The sequence below is a fragment of the Brachyistius frenatus genome, unplaced genomic scaffold, assembly GCF_029030835.1.
Source record: "Brachyistius frenatus isolate BFR_SWC_R1_liver_20210118 unplaced genomic scaffold, ASM2903083v1 Contig_36, whole genome shotgun sequence".
NCBI classification, from domain to species: domain Eukaryota; kingdom Metazoa; phylum Chordata; class Actinopteri; family Embiotocidae; genus Brachyistius; species Brachyistius frenatus.
Genome location: NW_027210635.1, coordinates 1482669 through 1505093, shown reverse-complemented (window position 1 = coordinate 1505093; position 22425 = coordinate 1482669). Strand labels below are relative to the sequence as shown.

The 22425-nt window shown below is 43.1% G+C and overlaps 1 protein-coding gene across 2 annotated transcripts in view; it reads right to left on the bottom strand.

Annotated features, from left to right (window-relative positions):
* Window positions 1-4161: 4161 nt before the first annotated feature.
* grb2b (growth factor receptor-bound protein 2b) overlaps window positions 4162-22425 on the bottom strand; it is a 33853-nt gene continuing 15589 nt past the window's right edge. For both annotated transcript variants that reach the window (XM_069701246.1, XM_069701247.1), the window contains 4 exons: window positions 13708-13805; window positions 10821-10943; window positions 9987-10155; window positions 4162-7357 (listed from right to left, as the gene is read on the bottom strand). In XM_069701246.1, coding sequence (XP_069557347.1) covers window positions 7172-7357; window positions 9987-10155; window positions 10821-10943; window positions 13708-13805 — 576 coding nt within the window. In that variant the 3' untranslated portion in view covers window positions 4162-7171. The remainder of the gene's footprint in view (window positions 7358-9986; window positions 10156-10820; window positions 10944-13707; window positions 13806-22425) is intronic.

The window sequence follows — 22425 nt, the reverse complement described above, 5'->3', positions numbered from 1 at the left end:
TAGTCCGAAAAAACATATCTTAGCTTTTAGGTAGATAGAATAAAGTGTGGGGATCGCAGCCAGTAGGTGGCAGTAATATACAACAAATGGGCGCTTCTCAACAAGTCGAGCCACAGGACCACGTTTCTCCTTGGTCACAACACACACATGTTGGAAATACTTGAGCCACTTCGAGCAAAAAAAAACAACAAAAAAAAAAAAAGGAAGTCAGACCTGCCTTAAACAACATGCACTTTTCGAACAAGTTTAAACTGGCGAGTTTCAATAGTTTAAATTAAACATATGAATAAAAAAAAAAGGCAAGACTTCCCATCCTAACAAATGCTGGGGTGAGCGCTGACTACTGATGTGACAATGTTAGTTTTGAAAATGACCGTGTTGACAAAAGCTGCTTGGCAAACTCTTCAGGTGCAGTCCGTGGCTGCAAAAGACTGCGTGATGGGAAACTTCAAAATAAAAGCGCAGCAGTAGAAGTTCGTAGACACTTAGAAATACGTTTTACTTCTCTCTCTCTCTCTCTCTCTCTCTCTCTCTCTCTCTCTCTCTCTCTCTCTCACCCCCCCTTTTTATTTCACGCACTCAAAATGGCCCCGTAGCCCACTTTGGAGTCAACCCACCAGTTGGTATAAATGACTGAACAGAAAGAGTTCACCCATCTCAATGCACCACGTGGATGGAGGAGCCGTCACTTAAAATTATTTCAAATATTTATTCCTGGAAAGAGTTTTTTTTTTTTTTATTATTTTGTCCGCAGCTGTTTTAAAGTTAAGAGAGTGTAATACGTGAACGGAATAAGCCCTCCTCCTCCTCCTCGTTGTTTTAATTTGAAAGGACCGTTTTGCCATTGTTTTGTTAGGTATCTGTGACACATTTGGCAGCAGCTGTGAGAGGTTGGCAGGGGTACAAAGAAACCAAATGGTGGCGACACACCGGCTATTTGCATGAAGGACGGCAAAACAGGGTCAACTACCACACACTGCCGTGTTCCGACAGTCTGTGACGGATCATTCGCGCTGGAAAATGTAGGCCTTGAATGCAACTTCTGATCCTGAGCACAGCCGTAAAAAAAAAGTTCGTCACGGGGCAGGAGGGCGCTGGAGCTCATCGCGTCCACCTGCCGGGGTGGGGTGGGGTGGGGTGGGGGTGGGGGGGGGGGGAGTGGGAAGTCTAAACCTTTGCATGCCAGATAAATGCAGGTGTTCACGCAGCTGAAACAAGTGATCTGATAAACTTTATCAGGTATCAGACACCTACACAGAGACGCCTATTATTTCCGTGGGGTTCATGGTCTATCTTCATCCCCCCCCCCCTGCAGACTGCTGCCCACTGAGGTGCCATCATTAAGAGCAGTAAACAGTAAACAGTAAACAGTAAACACGGACAGAAATAGATTCTGAAGTGCTCAACAGACTGATGCAAAGTTGCAGTGCACCAGTTCTGCACATTTTCAAAGATCTCATGTATATAATTTTCCAGTGTTTTATTCGCAGTCTTGACGTCCATAAAACGATATTTTTGTTGTTTAAAGTACCCTCAAAAGAAAAAAAATCTCCCTTTCCTCTGGAGATCTACCAATAACAGGCTGTTTTGCCTCTGCGTCTTTAAGACACGTTGATATCAGACGCTCTCTTCTGATTGGCTGACTCTTTCGGAGTCAGATTGGACAGTGAGGTGTACAGAGGGTGGGCATATGACGTGCGCGTAAGTTTGTGACATCACAAACTTACGGGAAGTTAATGTAATAAAGAAACGCCAAATATAAAACTAAAAAAATGTTCTACTGATGCCATTAAAGAGCTGCTATTTGTAACTCCAAGTAGCCTTCGGTAATGGACAGCCAATGAGACAAGGGGGCCCGGGACACAGACAATGTAATAGGGCCCTCTTTTTATTTTTTTTTATTTTATTTTTGTGGTGATTCAGCATCTTTTGATGGACTTGTCAACTTCCAACAGCTGGTCCAGCGGTTCCCGGACCTGAAACTGATTGGTCTGTTCAGGAATCAATCCATGATACCAACACACCCTGATCCTGATCCTGACTCTGGTAACGGGCCAATCGGGTCCCTGTGGGTGGTGGTAGGGTGCCAGCCATAGCCCACCCTTTAGCCCCGCCCCTGGAAACACCCACCACTCCTTGTTGTTTTCATTCTCAGTTGGAGTTATAAATAATGTCCAATGACACACACACAAAAAAAAAACCATCAACAACAAAGCCTACTTTTAATGCCTACATCTCTCTCTCAAACTGGTTTAAATTCTTACGTCAAATCCAGACATATTTAAATACTCCCCTATAATCCGTCTATGAGCAACCGTGTGTCTCGACTGGCCTAAAAATATCAGCGACCATAATGATCCTTGGGGGGGGGGGGGGGGGGGGGGGGGGAGGAGGGGGGGGGGGGGAGGGAGGGGGGGGTAGCATAAACAGGTCACTGGTTCACACGCTGATAATAATCTTCTAAACTGCACAAAATCTCACCCTCACTTGCAAATCCTCAAATCATCTGAAAATGCCCAACACAGAGTGGAGAGTGCTTTTTGTTGTTGTTGTTGTTGTTGTTTTTAAAGCTGACCCTACTACTGTTGACTATTATAGCAGCACCATATGGTAAACAGTCTAGTCAGGCTTGAAAGGCCTGAGAAGGTTGTACTCTGGCTTTACACTTTCACAAAGCCTCCCAGAATTACGAGCCAGCTTATTACTGTATATTGCGCTTCATATAGTTGTACACACACACAGTACAGAAGAAAACTGGTGTCGGTGGGGTACGACACCGGAACATGTTCAGAAAGATGAACAGATGCACCGGAGCGGGACGATATCCAGGGGACGAACCGGAATACGCTCCAGATGAGATGGCTGGAAAGAGGACAGCAACACCTGTCGTCTGTTTAAGGCGGCCGGCGACCAAAAAATAAAAAAAAATAAAAAAAATGAAGACGAGAGAGGAGCCCGATTTGAAGAGTGGAGCTCTTGAGTGCTCCAAGTCCAAATGTGGAGCAGACGGCGCACCAGACCGTGGCGAGCGCGTTGGTAAAAGATGTCGCCGGGCTGCAGCGCGCCACCCCGGGCTTCTCTTCTTCTCTCCTCTCCAACAAGGGAAACCATCAGCTTCCTCTTCGCTGCTTCCTCAGATCAGATCAACTGACGCCCGCCAGAGAAGCAGAGACACTTTTGGGTAGGCTTTCATTTGGAAAACGTGGCCCCGCGCGCCGATAAGGACGGACCGACTCACCGCCACGGGTCCGGTTGTCTCCAAAGATTGTCCCTTTTTTTTTTTTTTTTTTTTTTTGGTCGCGAGGTTGCGGTCGTGTTGGGTTGTTGCTGCACGTTAAAAATAATTAAAAAAAACAACCAATTTATTACAGATCGAATAAACGTACGATTGTGTTTCTGGCAGAGTTTTGCGACTCCCGTTTTAACAATCAACAACAACAACAAAACAACTCGACGTCTTCCAGATATTTCACGACGGTCGATGGTTTTGACTTTTTCCAGTGCAGTTTTAACCTGAGAATATGTCAGAGCTCTTGTTAGTTTCATTCCTCAAACCCAGATCTTATGATCACAGCTTTCAAATCCAGTTTGTTCTGAATTTGTTCCCACAAACGCACAGGAAGCGAAATCCACAGATCTGCGCTTCCGACTGCGTTAATTGCTTATAAAAAAAAAAATAAAAAAAACACCAAAGTTTGGCCGATTCGCCGTGATTGGTTCCTCATCACAAGACGGTTTTAAAGTCTGCGAGCTCATTATCATACCGCACCCACATGTAGAGAAACCGATGGGAGGAAGAAGCATTGATGAATCTAAAACTTTGAAAATGGGTCGACAATAATATTAAAACTACACTATGAAGAACATATTTTCCCCTCTTACAAATGAAAAGATAAATTCATAAACAATAACTGACAACATGACTTAGTATTTTTTTTTTAACACTAAATCTAAGTACGTCACAGACCAATGTTTCAATGATTTTATCAGAAAAGTTAAAAGAGAAATAAACGCAACGTGTCTCAACAGAAACAGAAAAATACAATGTGCCATTATTCTGCAATACTACCTTTGGCCACAGGGGTCGCTGTTCGGCAAAATGCTATAGTCTTGTTTTAAGTACCCTCAACTCACAGTTAAAAAAAAAAAAAAAAAAAAAAATAGTTTACTCCTTTTATTGTTTGATACTTCACTAATAACCAATGACACGGGGTCTTTGATGCAGGCTTGACCGACATCATCGAGAAGAGCAAACAAACAAAAACAAAAACAAGAGCAGTTGCAACGTGCTGCTGTCGCCATCTACGGGCAAAGAAAGAAATAGCTGATGAATTTTATGAATCGTAGATATTTTCAACGTCCACTATTTCACAGAATTCAGCCAGCTGGTTAGCTTAGCTTAGCACGGACCGGGAAACGGGAAGAAACGGCTCCCACGAGGGCCCGAAGCCGACAGAATAAACAGCAGGAGGTCCGTAACGCGGTCTAATTTTTTTTTACAATTCGTGAGGACCTCTGTGTAACGTGGTCATTTCCTCGAGGGGTTTCGTGTCAGATTATTTCTTTTCTATGCTGAGGGAAGCAGCCGCTGGCTCCACCTTTATTTATATTTAGAAAGTGGCATTCTTATAGTCCTTATCCAGCTCTTGGCAACCGAATAGGCGTACACTCAAATTGACAAGCTTCATACATCTTCATCTTTTAAACATCAAATACAAAAACACACACAAAGAATACAAAGAGCTAAAAAAAAAAAAATAGAAAGAGAAACCTTTGGCTGCGATACACTCACCACGTCCTCCTGCTGCTGCTGCTGTTTACTCTTCTTGTGGTTGACCAAAGTTCACACGAACCATTATGACTAAACATGAGTTAAGTGTGCGAACGTTTGAGCCGGTCCACGTCTTCGATTAAAAATACACACCACAAAAAAATATTCAAAAAAAAAAATTCAAAAAAATAAAAAAGCACATTTTTTAATAATTGCATTTTATTAATTGAAAACAAAACAAAACAAAAGCAAATAAAAAAAAAAAGACAAAAAAAAGAAAAGAAGAGCAAAAACAAAACGGTATCATTAGGCAAGACAAGGCGAGAGACACTTAAATAAGAAGAGTTCCATGTCGGTGAGGGCAAAGGTGAAGGTGGGCTGATGCGGGTGGAGGGGGAGGTGGGGGTGTGTGTGTGGGGGGGGTACTGTTGGATGGGACATCTTGGATTATGGACACTGTTTCTCACTGCAGGACTGGCAGGCCCCGTTAAAGGGAGGGAGGGGGGGGGGGGGGGGGCTCAAAGTAGCAGGTCGGAGACACTGAAACACCAGAGAGAAAGGCACTATCCAGAGAGAACAAGAAAACAGAAACCAAGAAACACAAACACGGTAAACAAACACAAACACACGGGACCAGACCAACAGATTTCAACGTTTGACAAAAAAAAAAAAAAAAAAAAAAAGTGCTTTACCACACAAGGACAAAAGAAACAAAAAAAACAACAACAACAAACAAAAAAAGACAAACAAAATCTTTTACATCATTTAAGCTGATCTCTCAACTTTTATCATAAAAGACAATCTCTCAGTTTTCTGAACTGTTAATCTGTGCCAGCTGCAGATCTGCACTGGTGATTACACAATGTGATTATCCAAACTCAGCCTCTTTGCTACGTGCAGGTATAACAATGAGGAGAGTGTCTCTGCGTATGCATGCATGTAATGAATGTGTCTGAATTATGCGTGTTAACTACCTGTACACATCCTCATTCACCGCTCTTTTTTTTTTAATTTTTTTTTTTTTAATTTTTACATTTTTTTTTAAAATAAATGAATATTGACAACATCACTATTTTTTTTTTTTTTTCTTCAGCATGTCTTTTTAAAATCCCTTGCGTGGTTTGTGTAGTTCAGTTCTCCGACCTTGCTTCCCTCATGTTTATGTCTATAGACTCAGTCAGCTACATTCACTGCCCAAGTAAAATGGCTGCAATAAATATATTGGCTTTTTAAAAAAAAAAAAAAAAAAAAAAGAAAAGGTGGCTGACCTTTAATACAGGAGTTCATAATACAGCTTCTGCAGCATTCGTGGCTCTAACTTGCTGGTCGACATCAGCTTCCTGACAGTTTTTCTTTTAGAGAAACTAACTTTCCTTTCCTTTGCGTTTGAGACAAGAGAAACCTTTTCAAATGGAACTTGTGACCCCTCAAATGTCATGCCGTATTAATAACTGAGAGCCCTCAGATTCAGAAAAGGAAAAAATAAAACTTGACTTGATAATTCGGCACATTCTAGAGCTACTAGGTCTTTTCCAGACTAACAAGAGGATTGAACATAATTTACAAATGGAAAAAAAAACAAAAAACAATTTGTGATGAGAGGTAAAACAGACAAACACATACAAATATATAATATATATTCTTAAAAAATGGATTCTCTCTATACTTGATTTATTTATACAGCCAATGGCTGATGTACAATGCTCACGTGCCAATGATCTTAAACATGGAAACTTCTTGTATTGTTGATGGCATAATTTTTTTCTCTCTCTTCCTTTTGTACAATTTTTAAAACCATTTCTTCTTTTTTTTATATTTTTTGTTGTTGTTTTCTTTTAAAACAGAGTTAGGATTTATCGGTAGGCATTTCATTTAGGTGATTAAAACAACATGCGGCAAAGAAAGAAAGAAAAAAAAAAAAAAAAAGAAAAGGCAGAATGTTAAGAAGTTAAGGAGACGACGGAAGCAGCTGTGGGAGCGGTAGAATCATTTGGTTATCTTCATGGTTGGTGCACTACGCTTTAGTTTCTCTGCATTTAGATTTCCCTCAAAGACAGTTCGATCCCCGCTGAGGCGCTCACTGGAGAGGTGAACGTTCTCCGCGCAAATAAAAAGTTGATTTTGCTCGGCCGCCGCCCACCGCGACAGCACTACTCCTCTTTTATCTCTCTCTCTTTCAGCTGTTTGCGTTCTTCCTGTCTGCTCCTCTTACGGTGGGATGGCCAAAGAGAGGTGGAGGGGAGGGCGGGAGGGGTGGGGTGGGGTGGGGGGAGTTCGGCGAGGGAGGGGGGGGGGGGGGGGCGGGGAGGTTGATGAGATCAAGAACGATGATGATGATGATCATGATGATGGTGGTGACGGTTGCTGTTGTGGTTTGTTGGTTTACATGGTCTGACTGTTTTACATGTTCCGATTGACAGGCGTGACGTAGTTGCGGGGGAACATGCCCGTTTGGCCGTGGCAGCCTCCTTTCCACCAGTTGGGGTCCGAGTTGTCCAGGACCTGGATGAAGTCGCCGCGTCGGAAACCCAGCTCCCCTTCCTCCTGCGGGTCGAAGTCGAAGAGCGCCTGCACGTATGTGGGATGCTGAGGGGTCGGAATACGGAAAGAGACGTTACATACAGATCAGACCGAGATGGTGACATGGAACTACTGAAACATGGTGCCCAATCTGAAATGTCCTGACTTCCGCGCAACTGCGTGAAATAATGTTGCAACTTGAAAACTTGCCGTTTTACTTCTTAAATGCTCCAGAGTCTGGCGCCGGGAGATTAGATAATATCCACGATTGTAGTTTCAAATCTTTTGAGAGGAGATCCTCCAGGGCTTCCTCACTGGCCCCTCCCACTGCGTCGCAGCCTCCCCTCCGTCTTACCTGCGACCTCCTCCTCCTCGTTCAATTTGACATCAAAATTAACTTGAGTCTCGCAAAAAGCCAGTAGAAATGCGAGCGGCTCGGTTCTCGTTCATCACAGAAACAACCCCAGATGCAGCGAAGCCGGGCGGTTACACGCTTTGTCTACAAAGTCGCCAAACTAAAAGGTGAGCCGAACGTTTTTATAGAAATCAAACACAGCGAGTTGCCTCCACATTTCTTTCTCAACCCTCTCCCAAATACATTTTAGATTCAGAAGACCATTGCACATCACCTTTGCTGTGGGCTGAACAGCTATATATATATATATAAAAAAGCCTGACTACTGCCAGGAGGCTGGCAGCAGTATGTACATGTTCTACACTAAAGTAATAATATATACACAATATACTGGTAAATTAGACACTTTTTTTTTTTTTTATGGCCCAATTAGTTTTAAAATATTTGCAATTCACCACCCAAACGTTTGGTGAAATGTGGGCACTGACTGTACAGCGTTACTTCTCTTATTATTCTCAAAATAACACTAATGCAAATTACCAAATCATCGGCCGACCGGCACGTGATGTCACCATATAACCTCAGCGAGTAAAACTGGGGGTTTACATCATTCTGTCAGACGTTGCTGTTCGGTTTCCGTTTATTGATATTAGTTTCAGATGAGGTGATAAAAGATTCTCACTGCATCAGCAACAAATTACATTAAGATTCTCACCAGTTTATTCTTCTTTTTTAATTTTTTTCCCCCATTCTTCCTAATTAGTATCGCATTGAGTATGTAGTTAAACAATGGGAACATGCTGCTTGTTGTTGTTGTGGCTTGTGCAGTGAATCATTGTGAATAATTTTCCTTGGGGGTGAGCCAACATGTTAAATTGGGTGCATATAAAACACACTTCACCACCCAGACCCCGGAGCTACAATACCACGATTGTTTTTTTTTTTCTTTCTTTCTTCTAGCCAAACAGGAATTATGCGTCTGTCTTGTCTTGAAGTTCATTCATGTCTTCAGAATGAAATCTAATTACAGAAAGACTGTGGTCCATTTTTAAAGGTGTAGTGAACTAAACCGCGAGACCTTGCATGTAAACGACCGCAGAAATTACACGCTGACTGACGCTCTTTTGACTCCTGCCATTTTAATGCTATTAGTAGTTTTAATGGCAAAGAAAAGTACCTATTCATCCACTTCAGGGCATTCACGTGATCATGTGATCACCGGACGTAGCTGGCATTGTTCTCGTTCCGTTTCTCCCCGGTAATAATTCACTTTTACTCATCTACTTTTTACCATCACAAATCAAGAGTCACTAAACTACCTCCAGTCACAGCGTGAGGAGAGACTCGCTGCTCAACGGGCCCTCGGTCACGCGCGATCAGCCCGGCAAACCAACACGGACTTTTCTCATCCACAACCGACCCTGAATCTGAGTGGAGGGTAAATCTCGATCGGTACGTGTGTGTATAGTTCATTAAAAGGTATGTTGTTAAACACATCGGTCACATCTGCAAAGTTGCTATACTTTACCATCTTGTAAAATATCAAAGGAGACCATAATTTAACATTTTTTTTTAGCTTTTTGTTTCTTACCCAGATGTGTTTTCATTCTAACGTCCAGTTCGGACCAAAGATTCGCAACGAGATGATTTGAAACACGCAGCATTTTAAAACCGTCCAGTTCACGGCGCAGAAACCAGACGAGTCGGGGAAACATGTCCACAGCAACGACTCTCTGTGCTTCTGGTTTTAGCCGACGGCTTTTCAGGCTTTTTCCTGACCGGATATAATCTGTAGCTTCTTAAAACGTGAATGAGTGATGGTGAGTTACTTCCAACAGTTGCATTTCAAGTTGTGATGAAACGGCAAAAACATTAAAAAAAAAAAGTAGAAGGGTCGAGAATCTGCTTCGGCCGAATATTAACGGGGGCTTTTGCACGTTTATGCCGTGAACCTGAGACGGGAGTCTCCCGTGTTGTCAACTTCTCCGGTGGCTTTTCCAGAGCAGTTCGGCCGTGTGGTCTTGTTTAAGTTACTTTTAAGGCTCGTGTCGTACAAACTCAGCGGTTCCTCAACTAAAGTGACGAGACGATCTCTTCTTTCTTCCGCCCATTTCGATCAGCTTCCAGGTGGTAACTGACCTGACTGACTTTTCTACCAGCTGATTGGCTGTTGAAAGGAGGTGCAGTGCGTTTCACTCTCGAACTAACCATTGACGACCTGACAAGCGGAGTGACGGGTGACACCGTCAATCGGCTCGAGTGAGGCGGAAAATCGAAATCACTTTTTGTGTCATTGTAAATCTTTGTTCTGAACTGGGCTTCAGGCGGGTCATTTCTTACCTGGGGCACCTGCTCTATGTCTCGCAGAAAGATCTGCTGATTGCGGGAGACTGAGGTGGAGCGGTGGTAGTCCACCAGCTCATTGAGGGAGTTAAACTTCACCACCCATAGGAAATACTTTCCGGCCCCGTCGCGAAGAACCTTGAAGTGCTGGACGTCATTTCCAAACCTGGAGAAGTTTGCAGAGAGGAAAACTATGAGGGGGAGATCTTCGGCGATTAAAAAGGCACTCTTTCCAACAGCGGGTAAGTTGGTTTGAAGGCGGCGCACATATTTAAATGAATAAAACACTCCGACACAAACCTCATTTATCAAACCGGCACGTCTCTGACAGCTCTGTAAGTATTAGTCAAATGAATCAGCGTGGCGGTAACAGACTGACATTCAACAGTAGCTGACTAAGTGGAACCAGGGCAGTCCAGACTGTAATTAAGATGCGTATCTTGGCATCAATTTTACATGTACCCAGTTCTCCTTCCCAAAATGTCTTTCGGGAAGGACAGAATGAACAAATACAGATAAGAGGAAGTGAGCTCTGTCTGTGTCAGCTGAAAAAGTAAGTACTCAAAGGGCTGACGTCCAACACGCAATACTAATAATGATCACAACTGGCAAACACTGGTCACTAGAGGGCCTCACTGAGACTTCAGCAGAACAAGGAAGTGGTTTTGCTGATGACTCAAAGAAGCCAAGCACGGAAACTTATGAACCTGATCAGTTGTGGAAAAACTATTTGCTGATATAGATACTATTAAACATGTGTTTAGAGAATACAGAAGAACCGGGTGTGCGACTCATGGTTTCCCTGTGTTACACCTGCGCGGTGCTACTTACTTCACAGACAGGGAGAAGTCCCCCGGTGCACTCTCGCTCTCCCTGATGAGGAAAGCCCCGTCGTGCCTCTGTTTGTTTAGCATCTCCTCTGCTTTGGCACGAGGAATCTTCCCAAAGAACCACCTGGGGGAGCGACAAGAACACAAGTGGGTGTGAGGTGCCCACGCTGACCTAAAGACGCCCATGTGACTTCGGTATATCTCTAAAGGTTAAGCTCAGAAAAACACACACACACACACACACACACACACACACACACACAGACATACATACACACACACACAGACACGTCAGCTCAGCTAAAGTGCACGTCCGCGGACGAAAGGAGGAAACGGTGGGGGAAACAGAGAGCTCGTGCAAGAATCCTGCAAACATCACAGCTCAGCCAGCTGTGAACTTGTGACACAGCTGTGCTAACCACTGATCCACCCAGCAGTGCAATGCCCACATTCAGTTGCATACATTTTACACAGAATTAATGCAACTCTTCATTTACTCTTGATTGGTCGTTGGCCCATATGTACAGAGAGTTCTCTTCCATGGACAAAAACACAAACAGTATGAAAAAAAATAAAATTTTTAAAAAAACGTGGCCAGTGAAGCTGCACTGTCCTTTCATTATACTCTGAAGCAGATCAGCCCTGATCTAGTTATAGTGGCAAAGGCAGCAACACAAATAAATATTTTCAACATTTGCACTCACAAAACATTTATGGTCTTAAAGTGTGCAAACTGAGAAACAGTAAATAACATATTCAATTTGAGATTTAAAGTAGGCTCAGTTTTGAATTGCTATTAAATGCCATACATTTATTTTCAGCTGCATTTGTGCCACTAGTGCATCAGCGTGAGAACAAGGGAGAGTTCTAAAAGGTGGACCGAGGGAGGAGGAGACAAAGCAAGTGAAAGCTTTTTACGAGTGTAAATTATTAAAAAGTACAGTCGGCCAAAAGATGACATCTTGGCTCCTTTACACATAGGTGGAAATCAATAATGAACTGGCCAACTCTTAATCCCCTTTGTGTCTGTGCCTGGCAGGACAGCGAGCCCACGCACAGGGTCTCTTTCCCCGTTTGATAAAAACGATATCAGAGCAATTAGCGGAGCCGAGGAAACAGGAGGCGGACGGCTGGCATTACTATCAGCAGCGTACGCACGCACGCACGCACCTCCACCCCTGTCAGAGGGGAAGCATCCACTCCTATTCTCACACAGACCTGAGCATCGGCCACACAAAAACAATCACTTCAGTCGGGGGGTGGGGGTGGAGGGGTTGGGGGGTGTGTGTGTGTACAAACAGAGATGACCGGGGCATGGAGCCGAGCCATGCTCTTTTGTGCGCCGCTATATAGCACAGCTGTGTGTGCACGTCTGCTGGGATGTGCGGGTGCCTGGTGCTTCGGCACTTCATTGTCACCCCAACGGGGGGGTGGGGGGGTGGGGGGGATGGTGACGTGACGGCGACGACACGACAGACGGACTGCGGCCGTGTTCGCGCTCCGTCACCACTAGTTCTCGCTCGCTACTGTTGTACAGTATATATATATGTTTTTTTCTTTTGCAACATCTATAATGAAACCACATCCTACCAACAGACAACCAAGTGCTTAAGCTTGATTACTTCTGATGACTGTAGGTCGCTGCAGTTCTGCATATTGCCCCCGCCCCTTCCCCCCTCCCACAAACACATGATGCAAAAACTTTTCCAAAACAACAACCAAGCAGTAGAGGAAGAGTTGTTCAGGGGATAAATGAACACACACATCGACGACCTTATAATGTGCGTGTTTACATATTAAACAAATTAATGTGCTGAAACGGAACATCGTTTTTCTTTTGTTTTGTTTTTTTGACACTAACTTTATTATCCGAGTTCCAGATCACAGCGAGGCAACTTAACAGATCTGTTCGGTAGTAGAAATGCCAAATACCTCCTTGCAAAGAGCACAGCCTTTCCTGCCCTCTTTGATGTGGTTGGAACACCAAAGTGATACGAAAGTAATGACGGATTTAAGTGGTGACATTTACCTCTACGGTAAATGTAATTTCATTTAACTGTTAAACTGGGATATGCCGACATAATACACACTCCAAAATCGTCCCACAATGTGAAAGTCAATTCCAGTGATTGGAAGAGTATAAAGAGTAAAACCCCAACAAATAATTTAGTTAGATGTGACGCAAAATGTTATTATAAGTGCAACCTTTGTGTTGAAAATGTTGCTTAAAAGCTGCAAACCTCTTGAGAACCATCATTTTAATGATTATGTGAAGTTCAGATGTATGAGGCCAACCTTAAAAATTGATTCCCCATAACTATAATAAAGACTGCCAACACTTGAGAAGAGTATTATTGTTACACTAGTACAAACAGCAGGCAAAAAAAATAAATAAATAACAGTAAAAAAAAAAAAAAAAAAAATCAAAAGGAAAAGCCCAATTCAATAACAACCACCCCACAAAAATAAATAAATAAAAAAAGGTACATCTGATGGCACCACAGCAATGTTGCAGGGAGGTCAATATTCAATTAAATGTAAGAGGCCTGAAGCACATTAATAAAGAGAGAGCCAATCTGGCATCGAGTGGGTCCACGGGTAATGTCCTCTAAGGATCCTGACAGGCGTTGTCTAAAGTGGTTGAACGCACACGCAAACACACACACACACACACACACACACACACACACACACACAGACACACACAGACACACACAGACAGGGCTAAGGCAGCGTTAATGGTAACAGACGGTTAGAAATCAACGGTTATGACCGATCATTTTTGGGGCGGGGGCAGAAAAGAAAAAACACAATAATCAGAATGTGATGTGTAGTTTGAGACATGTACAGCACACTTTCACAGCTACGTAACAGATCGCAATACTTACGGATGGGCTTTCATCTCTATGTAATTCTTGGGGATGAAGCCGTCTTTTCCATTTAGCTCTGCCTTGTACCAGTTCTGATCGCACTCTTCATTTAATACCTGGTGTTGACAAAAAAAAAAAACAGACGAGAGAAGAGGATTCATTCAAGGTTAGTGCCTCGTATATAATGGAGCTTCACGGCGATTGGTTGACTTGGTTGAATTTCCCGTGACCTCCCGGGGTGCGTGTGCTGTACGTTAGAGAAGGGCAAGGCGGCCGTGGGGTCTTTTCATGTCTGGCAAATTATAGCTACAGTGCAGGTGTGTAGGCCAAGCGGTCAAAGTCACGACATATGTGCCACTTTGTGTATGCGTGTCTACGCATGTGTTTGCTTGTGAGAGATGCTAATCCTTGTGCAAAAAACTAAATGGACTGTTTTTGTTTGCAACAGCTGATCTGACATGATGTCATGCTTGTTCCATTCATATTTCGACCTCTTTGATTTTTTTTTCTTTTCTCCCTTCAGTCGAAACTTAAAAATGCCCCTCTTAAAGTAAATGACGCGTCACCAACTGTGTTATGATTAGCATATTCAATGCAGATGGTTTGGTTGTCATTTCTAAAAGCAGATTAAATGAAGAAAAAAACAACAACAACAATAATAATATCAATAACAAGGAAAAGTAGCGCACTATATGCTTCCTGAAATCTGAACTGCATTTCGACAACTTCTAGATGTACAATTTTTTTTTAAAAAGGCAAAATTTGCGGTAGCCCCGAGTCACCCGAGCCCAAACTTGAATGACACTACAAAAAGCAGCCGGAGCCCCTCTGATACCATCACCCTGACCTGTGGCCGCCAGAGACCAGCAGGGCAAGAAGCCTGAGAAGAAACAGAAAAAGATGCGATTCACATGTCACAACCGAGCCGTCGCCGGTTTGATTCTTTGAGGAGCTTGAAGTAAAGCGGGACGAGCGCATTAATCTCACCCCGCTCATCCAGTCACAATCCTGCATCGCGGAATGTCTCATTTCTACCGAGCATTACGTGAGGAAAGTCTTTTAAAAGCATTTTCTTTCACTATCTTTGACTAAATCTCCTCTGCATAATTTGAAGGGGGAAAAAAAAAAATAAAAAAAAATAATGTGTCACAAGTATGCAGCATCACTGCACTTTTCTGCCCCAAAAAAGCAGACAAATGAAAAATATCACATTTTAGCCTTAATACCCGTCAGGCTTTTCCCTCAAAATGTGCTCAATGTTTTCCTCAATTTTTCACTCGCAACTCCACATATCAAACAAACTGTCCCTTTATTAACTAAATTACAAATGTTTCCCTTCGCTTCACTCTGCCTTTCCCCTTAAATTCATAGTTTAGCCATAACCCTTTCAAGGCAGCTGTCCAATTGGTCGGTGCGCAGTGTGAGTGACCTGGGTCTATTTGCTCCAGTGAGCCTGCAGAATGCCAGCTGTCCCTCCTCTCCCCCAGCTGCTAACCCTGCACAAGACCCGCATTACTGGATGAGGGAGTGGCCTTCGACCAAAAACAAAAAGTAGGCCGCAATCAGTAGCGGGAAGGCAGATGTGTCTATATGTGCATGCGTAACAGTGGATTTACCGATACTGACAAAAACTAATACGGAGAGATGGGAAGTGGCAGATCGGGTCGACGTGGTCCTGACTGAGCCAAGACTCAAACAAAGGCTCTCGGCCTCCGGGCTGCGTGTCGACACACCAAACCGACCTTCAGGAACAAGCGTCTACAAAGGCCGACCGATCCAATACTTTGTGGCTTTGCAGCCGGCCGACTGCCGTCGCGCAGTTCTCCGCACGCAGATACCGTCAGCCCACGGGCGACCGCTGGTGAAGGACGACAAGACAAGATGAGAGTACAGCCGTGCAAACCCTCTGTGTGAGGCTGCACTCGGTCAGGAGTTGCGCGTTGACCCGCTTGCACGCCAACGTTCGCTGCTTATCCCCACTCGTACGTGTACCGCATTTCAATCCATCCAATAGTTGAGGGAGATTTCAATAAACACCAAATCGGCAGAGCAGATCCTCTCGGGAACACGGATGTCCCGCACCAAAATGTACAGCAATCCATCAAAACAATCGGGAGATATTTTTGCATGTAACAAAGAGTCAATCTGACTGCCCGAAACCCCAATCTGTCTAGATATAACGCCAGCATAGCTACAAAAAAAGAAAGTGAAAGATGTGATGAGACCACAGTTAAATGAGTCATCAACAGCCCTTTGGTGAAACTGAAAAGTGTCAACATGCTCAGTGAGCCAAACTGCCGTCGGTACGAATCCCACAGGTAGTGCCAACATGCCAAACACGCACACCTTGCAAAAATGGCGCGATTACCGGTCAAATTGAACGCCCAACCACCAAATGCCCACACGTCTTTAAGATACCGTGAACTCCGAAAGACCCCCGTTTCTACTTCCTGCCAACAACACGTATTGTATATTTGCGTCAAGATAAAGTGTTGGGATTTCACTAAGCCCTGCAAAGTGTTGTCACGTTGACCGCCGAGTCACAGGAAAGCGCGGTGCGATACACGAAAGCAGCGCCCCGGGGCGCCCAGCGAGGAGCAGCATGTGATGATTTGCCCGATCTCTTTACGTGTAAAAACTCTTCCAGGGAGTGTTTGTCTGCCCGGAGGCCGCCGGAGCAGCGCCGAGTGAGAGGAAGAGGTGGTGGGTAACATTAGCTGATGGGGAACGCGGCAACAAAATGTCTTCACGTATTTTAAAACAAAGTTAAAAGCAACAAATACTGTGGGAGTACAAAAAAAAACAACCAACAACAAACAAACAAACACAAAAAAAGGTTGCTGTTGTACAGCGGCTGTAGGTGGAGGAGTTGCCAAGGAGTTAGAAAGACGATGAGTCATCCTCACGACCCAGGCTGAAGCCCACTCGCTGGCGAGCATCCACTCTGCCGAGGCACCCTTCAAACCCGACACGCTGACCCGGCACTCCGGCAAAGTAAAACAAAAACAAACAAAACAACAAAAAAAAAGAAACTCTCTCGACTCTATAAATGACTGGATGTAGACCGACTTTAGATGAGAGCACTCCAGTGAAGTACGCCGACCCTCAATTGTGAGACTAAGAAGTGGACTTTTATTTTCAGCCTGAGACTGACGCTCGAAGCATTTTTTTTAATTTTTTTTTACCTATTATGGTCAAATAAAGTGAAATGAAACGTCTCATCCTGCAACACAGAGCGGCCTAACAAGTTTAAGTTATTGGTGATTAATTGGAGTAAATGAATATTACTGATAAATCAAACATCTCTGTTCTATCACTGTGGAGACTGAGGCTGGCTGACTGCCGGCCAGGCAGCACAACATGCCATCAGGCCTGGTGAACTGGAGGAACCTTCAATAATTATCCAGTCTATGACCAAAGTTAATAATAGAGCACAGCGGGTGCCGCACTGTACTGTATGCTTGAGCTTATACCGCATAAATTGCTAACATGCTGATGTGAATATATATCCAATATATATATATATATATCCAAATGTACTTCTGTCGATGTGTGATGCATATATCTGAATTATAAATCACTGATGACGTGTTTTAGGCTCGTCTCCTCTAATAGGACAGTTATCGCCCATTTAAATGCCAAAGAAGTAGTTAAGAGTCTGGGGGGGGGGGTGTGTGTATATATATATATATATGCTAATTTACCTTTCCAGGACAAAGTTCAATGGGAAGATCTCTCATCTGTCCAGGGGTTTACCTGCTGGACTATTTCTTGGCTCTGAGTAGTAGTCAGGCAACCGGTGAAGAGTCCAAGAAGCACACGGTAGCTTCATATTTACTGTACAGAGAGTGCTAGAAATCCTTTCATCTAACTCTCCATCCAAAAGCTAGAAAGCCCATTTAACATGTAACATGCTCTCTAACAAGAAACTTTTCCTCTCGTACAGTAGGTGGCTATTTTACCAGTTTGACAATTTTTTTTTTTTTTTTAAATTGTATAATATCCCAAGCAAGTAATTATAATAGCTTTTAAGCCACCTGGAGACATTTGCTCCATTTGGTTAAAAAGATAAGACCTCCAGCCTAAAAGTTACAATAGTGAATAGTGAAATTGTAATCTAAAAAAAACAGTAAAAGCACACTATAAATGTTTCTACTGAAATGCTTCGGGGTCTGTCTGGCCGCTTTCAAAATTGAAAGAATGGCAGCCAATGAGGAAAAGCAGAAATAAAATATTCGCTGGCCTGGCAGTTTTTTTTTTTTAAAACCACAGACAGGAGACAACCGCAGCATTTTGTCTGACTGAGCTCCGTCTCTGTGCTCCGAGCCGAGCCAGCATTGTACTGCTGCATTTCTGTGGATGATATGCGTTCCCTCCCTATATCTGAAGTTGTTTTTTGTCTTTTTAATCTGATTGAGCCACAATAGTTGTAGGAGTTTCTATTTGAGAGGCTGAGGTCCAGGCCAGAGATTATCTCCTCCCCAGCTGTCACTGTCATCTCCCTCCTCCCCCTGTCGCCGTCTCTCAATCACACTCTCTATAATAATAAAGAACTTCCAGCCAAAAACCCACGGGAGACCCTGAACATGGATAACGGTCACTTCAAACCCGGGTCCATAACTATTAGTTCTGCTTGTCTCGACACAATAATGTGAGCAAAATCCATGTTATTAAACTGCTGCGTCTTTAATAATCCTCCCAGCTTTGTCATCTTCACAAAAGACATTTGTTTGGGCTGATGTAGAGAAAATGATGCAGCATAATAGGATTTCTTCTTTTCTATTCTGTCATCTAATGAAAAGTCAATGTAGCAGCAATCATCAAGTGCTTCAGTTATTTACACGACCTGCGGTCGGGAGTGAAAAGGAGAGTTAATTGAAAGTTGCTGTCACTATGTATTGTTGTGAACACACACACACACACACACACACACACACACACACACACACACACACACACACACACACACACACACACACACACACACACACACACACACACACACACACACACGGTTTATCATCTTTAACCCATGTGAACTGTTCACAGAGGAGCAGAGCAAACATGGATTATAGCTGGCTTCTTGTTTTAATTTAGTATACGTAATGATGAAAAGGTGATTAGACTGAAGCCTTAACTTTCCCTTTTCTGGCTACGCAAAACAAAAAGCCAAAGAAGATTCCTCGCATAACGGTAAATCAGTGGCTAAAAATATCCACGGCATTATTACATGGAGAGAGTCAAGCCATACACGTTGGAGGTAGAACGTGAGGTGCAAAGGGAGACGGACGGAGGCAGCAGAGAAAACAAGATGCTAAATAAACCGCATGTCTGCACAGTCTACACAGGATTGCAATAAATCAGTAGCAGGGATTACCCTGGAGGGCGAGTTAATCTGAGCGTGCAGCAGGCCAGCCAGATAGAAAGACAGACAGATCAGAACCTCGGCAGCCAGAGCTTATTGGATCGGCCACCAGTTTTAATGGACCTGATAGAACCCCTTCTGCTGTGTATTTGTACACTGGACAGCAGCCTTCACACACCGCTTGGTTATCTAATCAGACTGCAGCAAATTAACAGATACAACAGTATACTAGTTAATATGCAAAGTCAAAGTCAGTAAGAAGTGCCGGAAAGAGTCGGAAAAGAATAAAGATACTTTTTAAGGAGTTTCCATATCAACCAGTGTTCCTGAGCTAGAAAGAAAAATAAAGAAATGGTTCTTTGTAGCTGATGAAGCAACCCATGTGTTGCGAAACATAAAATTTACCCCGAGTTCATGTGCAGAAACTGACTAAGAAAGATGATAAAGTACTTTAATGCAACCATACCAAACATATTTCTGGTCAACAATAAAAATGTCAGACAATTCCAGAGTCTGTGTATGAAACATGAAAGGGCTTTACATTTAAAACACAAGCTTTTAATCTGAAAGTAATATAGGTGCTCGTGGAATTCAGCCGGCCGATGGTGTGATTTACTCAGTCAGTCAGTGACAAACATTCATGTTTATTGGGCTGGCGCCGCCAAAAAAAGGCTTACATGGGGGAAAGTTCAAAGCCCCTGTGCAGTCAGCGGTTCGATCAGTCCAAAGCAATGATTTATTGGAGAAAATATCACGGCATCAGACTGCTTGGCACGGAAAGAAAGTGAAAAAGTGTCAGGGAAAATAGAAAGGGCTGTGATTGCACAAGCACTAACAGATGCTTGAGCGCTAAGCGTGTGTGTGTGTGTGTGTGTGTGTGTGTGTGTGTGTGTGTGTGTGTGTGTGTGTGTACCAACTGTGTGGATGTCCTGCAGGAATGAAATTTGAGGCATGGTATTTTGACATACTGGCAGCAGTGGAGGTCTCTGTAGTGGCATCAGATCTTACAAAGGGGACAAACTGACTCACCCCCTCCACAGCATGGTATATCTGGGACCGTACGCAGGGACCGTGGGATCAAGTCTTCGAAAAGGTAGGTTAAGTGCTGCTGGGGTGGCTTTAAATAACCCAAACCCGTTATCTCAGACGGGCGACTGCACTTCTCTATATTGACCGATACGAAAGGAGACAGATTTGAAATCTCAGCAGATTTGGGAGTACGATGGGAGGGTGTAGGGAGGAAGAGAGAAAAAAAAAACATCGAAATGAGTTTGACCTCTTTTGCTCCCAGCAGGGAGGCAGCAGACATAGACAGGCCTGAGTAAGGGAGGCAAAGAGTGCCACCCCAAAGCAAAAAGACACAGAGGAAGAGATTACGTTGTATTCTAGTAAACAAAGGATTGTACCACTGTTGTAATTAAAATAATGCTCGAGTCTTTACCACATTATGGAAAAGAGATTGTGGCTTCAAAACACACAACACCTCCACCCCAGGGGATAAACTCAATGCTAGACACCCCAGCCCAGCACGTCTGACCGGGCCTTCAACGCGGCTCGTCAGTCCACCAACCACGAGACAGAAGTCCTTCTCCAACTTCACATGAGAACGCCACAACGCCACTATTATTGGAGGCACACGGAAATACACCGAACGGTGAATATCTTGATATCTTAAGATGCATTTAAACATCAGTATGTTTAAACGTGTGTATCGTAACCTTCAAAACACTTGAACCATTTTGTGTAATTGCATATTTTGGATTTAAAGTGGTCTAGACTGGTTGAGTCAGTGGTATTTGCTTACAGCAGCAAAATATGAGTAGCCAGTTTACATGGACTGCAAATGCACTGATCAAAACAACCAAAGCATATAAACTATTTTTTTTTTTTTTTTGAAAAAAGGAAACCAAGGGAAAGTTTAGAAAGACACACATGTTATGGCTAATCAAAAAATACTAAATCAGACAAAGCATTTTATAAAGACTTTACCAGCCAGGATAAAAAAAAAAAAAAAACGTCAGCGCGAACAGGCGATTCAACCGACAATCTCACAAAATAAGAGCATGTCATGATGATTAAACAATAAGTCACGATGCATTAGAAATGGTTAACCCACCAAACCCAACTACATATGTGGTAACTCTCATTTAACATTTCAAGTCTGTTAATCAGTGTGAAAAGATTATTTTGGGATCATTTCCTCCTTCTCTTACCATTTGACTGAGCCAGCCGGGGCAGGATCTTCTTTTACATCATGACGCTGTTTATCTCAGCTTGAATTCTTAGAGCTGTTTATTTTTGTAAGACCTTCTGATGCCTTGATCTTAAAAAAAAAGAAAGAAAGAAAAAAAAAAAAAAAAAAAAAGACAAAATCTGCTGTGCGATAAACAGAGTTAGGTTAGGTAGTTGCTTTATTAATCCCCGAGGGGACATTTTTTTAAACTTTAAGTGAGAGCTTAAGCAATTGTGTGTATTCAGGAACAACTGTTGCACTTATAAAACATTAAAGATTGGGCTTGATGCTGCCCGATGACAAGAATGCAACAAACCAGTGAAGCCCAGTCTGAAGTCAGTGTAATCCAAAAGGGGGTGACATAGCACCCTTCCCAATTATGTCATCGAATGCAGGTCACTCTTGTAAATCAGTTGTGTATTAAGAACATAATAAACATTGGCTAATCATCCTGCCCCCACCCACACACTATTTGTACTCATATGCTATGCAGAGGGGCAACTAAAGCTGAAGAGAGAAAAAAAAAGAAAAAAAAAAGCAGGAAGAATTATAATTTTGGTTTAAATACAGCCGTCAGTGTCTTTGTGGCACATCAGCAGGGAGTGATGCAGAGATGAGACGGAGTGAGACCTAATTACAGCTCTCCGACTCAGCGCTCAGAGGGGATGGGCTGTGATAAAAAAATAAAAATAAATAAAAAAGGCAACAGGAGTCGAGAGGAGAGCAAAAAAAAAACCAACAAAAAAAACCAAGGAACAAACAATGACAGAAGAGAGATCAAGAGAGCCAAATAGCAAAAGAGAAAAAAAAAAGAAAAAAGAGTGACACAAGCAGAGAAAAAGAAAGGAGGAGAAAATGAAGGAGACAGAGGACCACTTTGAAGAATCACACTCCTTGTGATCAGCTTAGGAAAACTCCTCAAGGGCAAATAACATAAAATGAGGGCATTTCTTTTTCGAGCAGGCAAGCTCTGTTTTATTCTGCTGTCTTCCATCTGCGGTAACTGGCTTGCTAAATGACTTTTTGTGATACCCCATTAATCCACTGAAAGGGAGAGTTGTCCGTTCATTCCCACACGGCCCAGCTTTGATTTGCTTCCCATTAGATGCTACATCTAACCTGCTTCTGTGCCGCCACT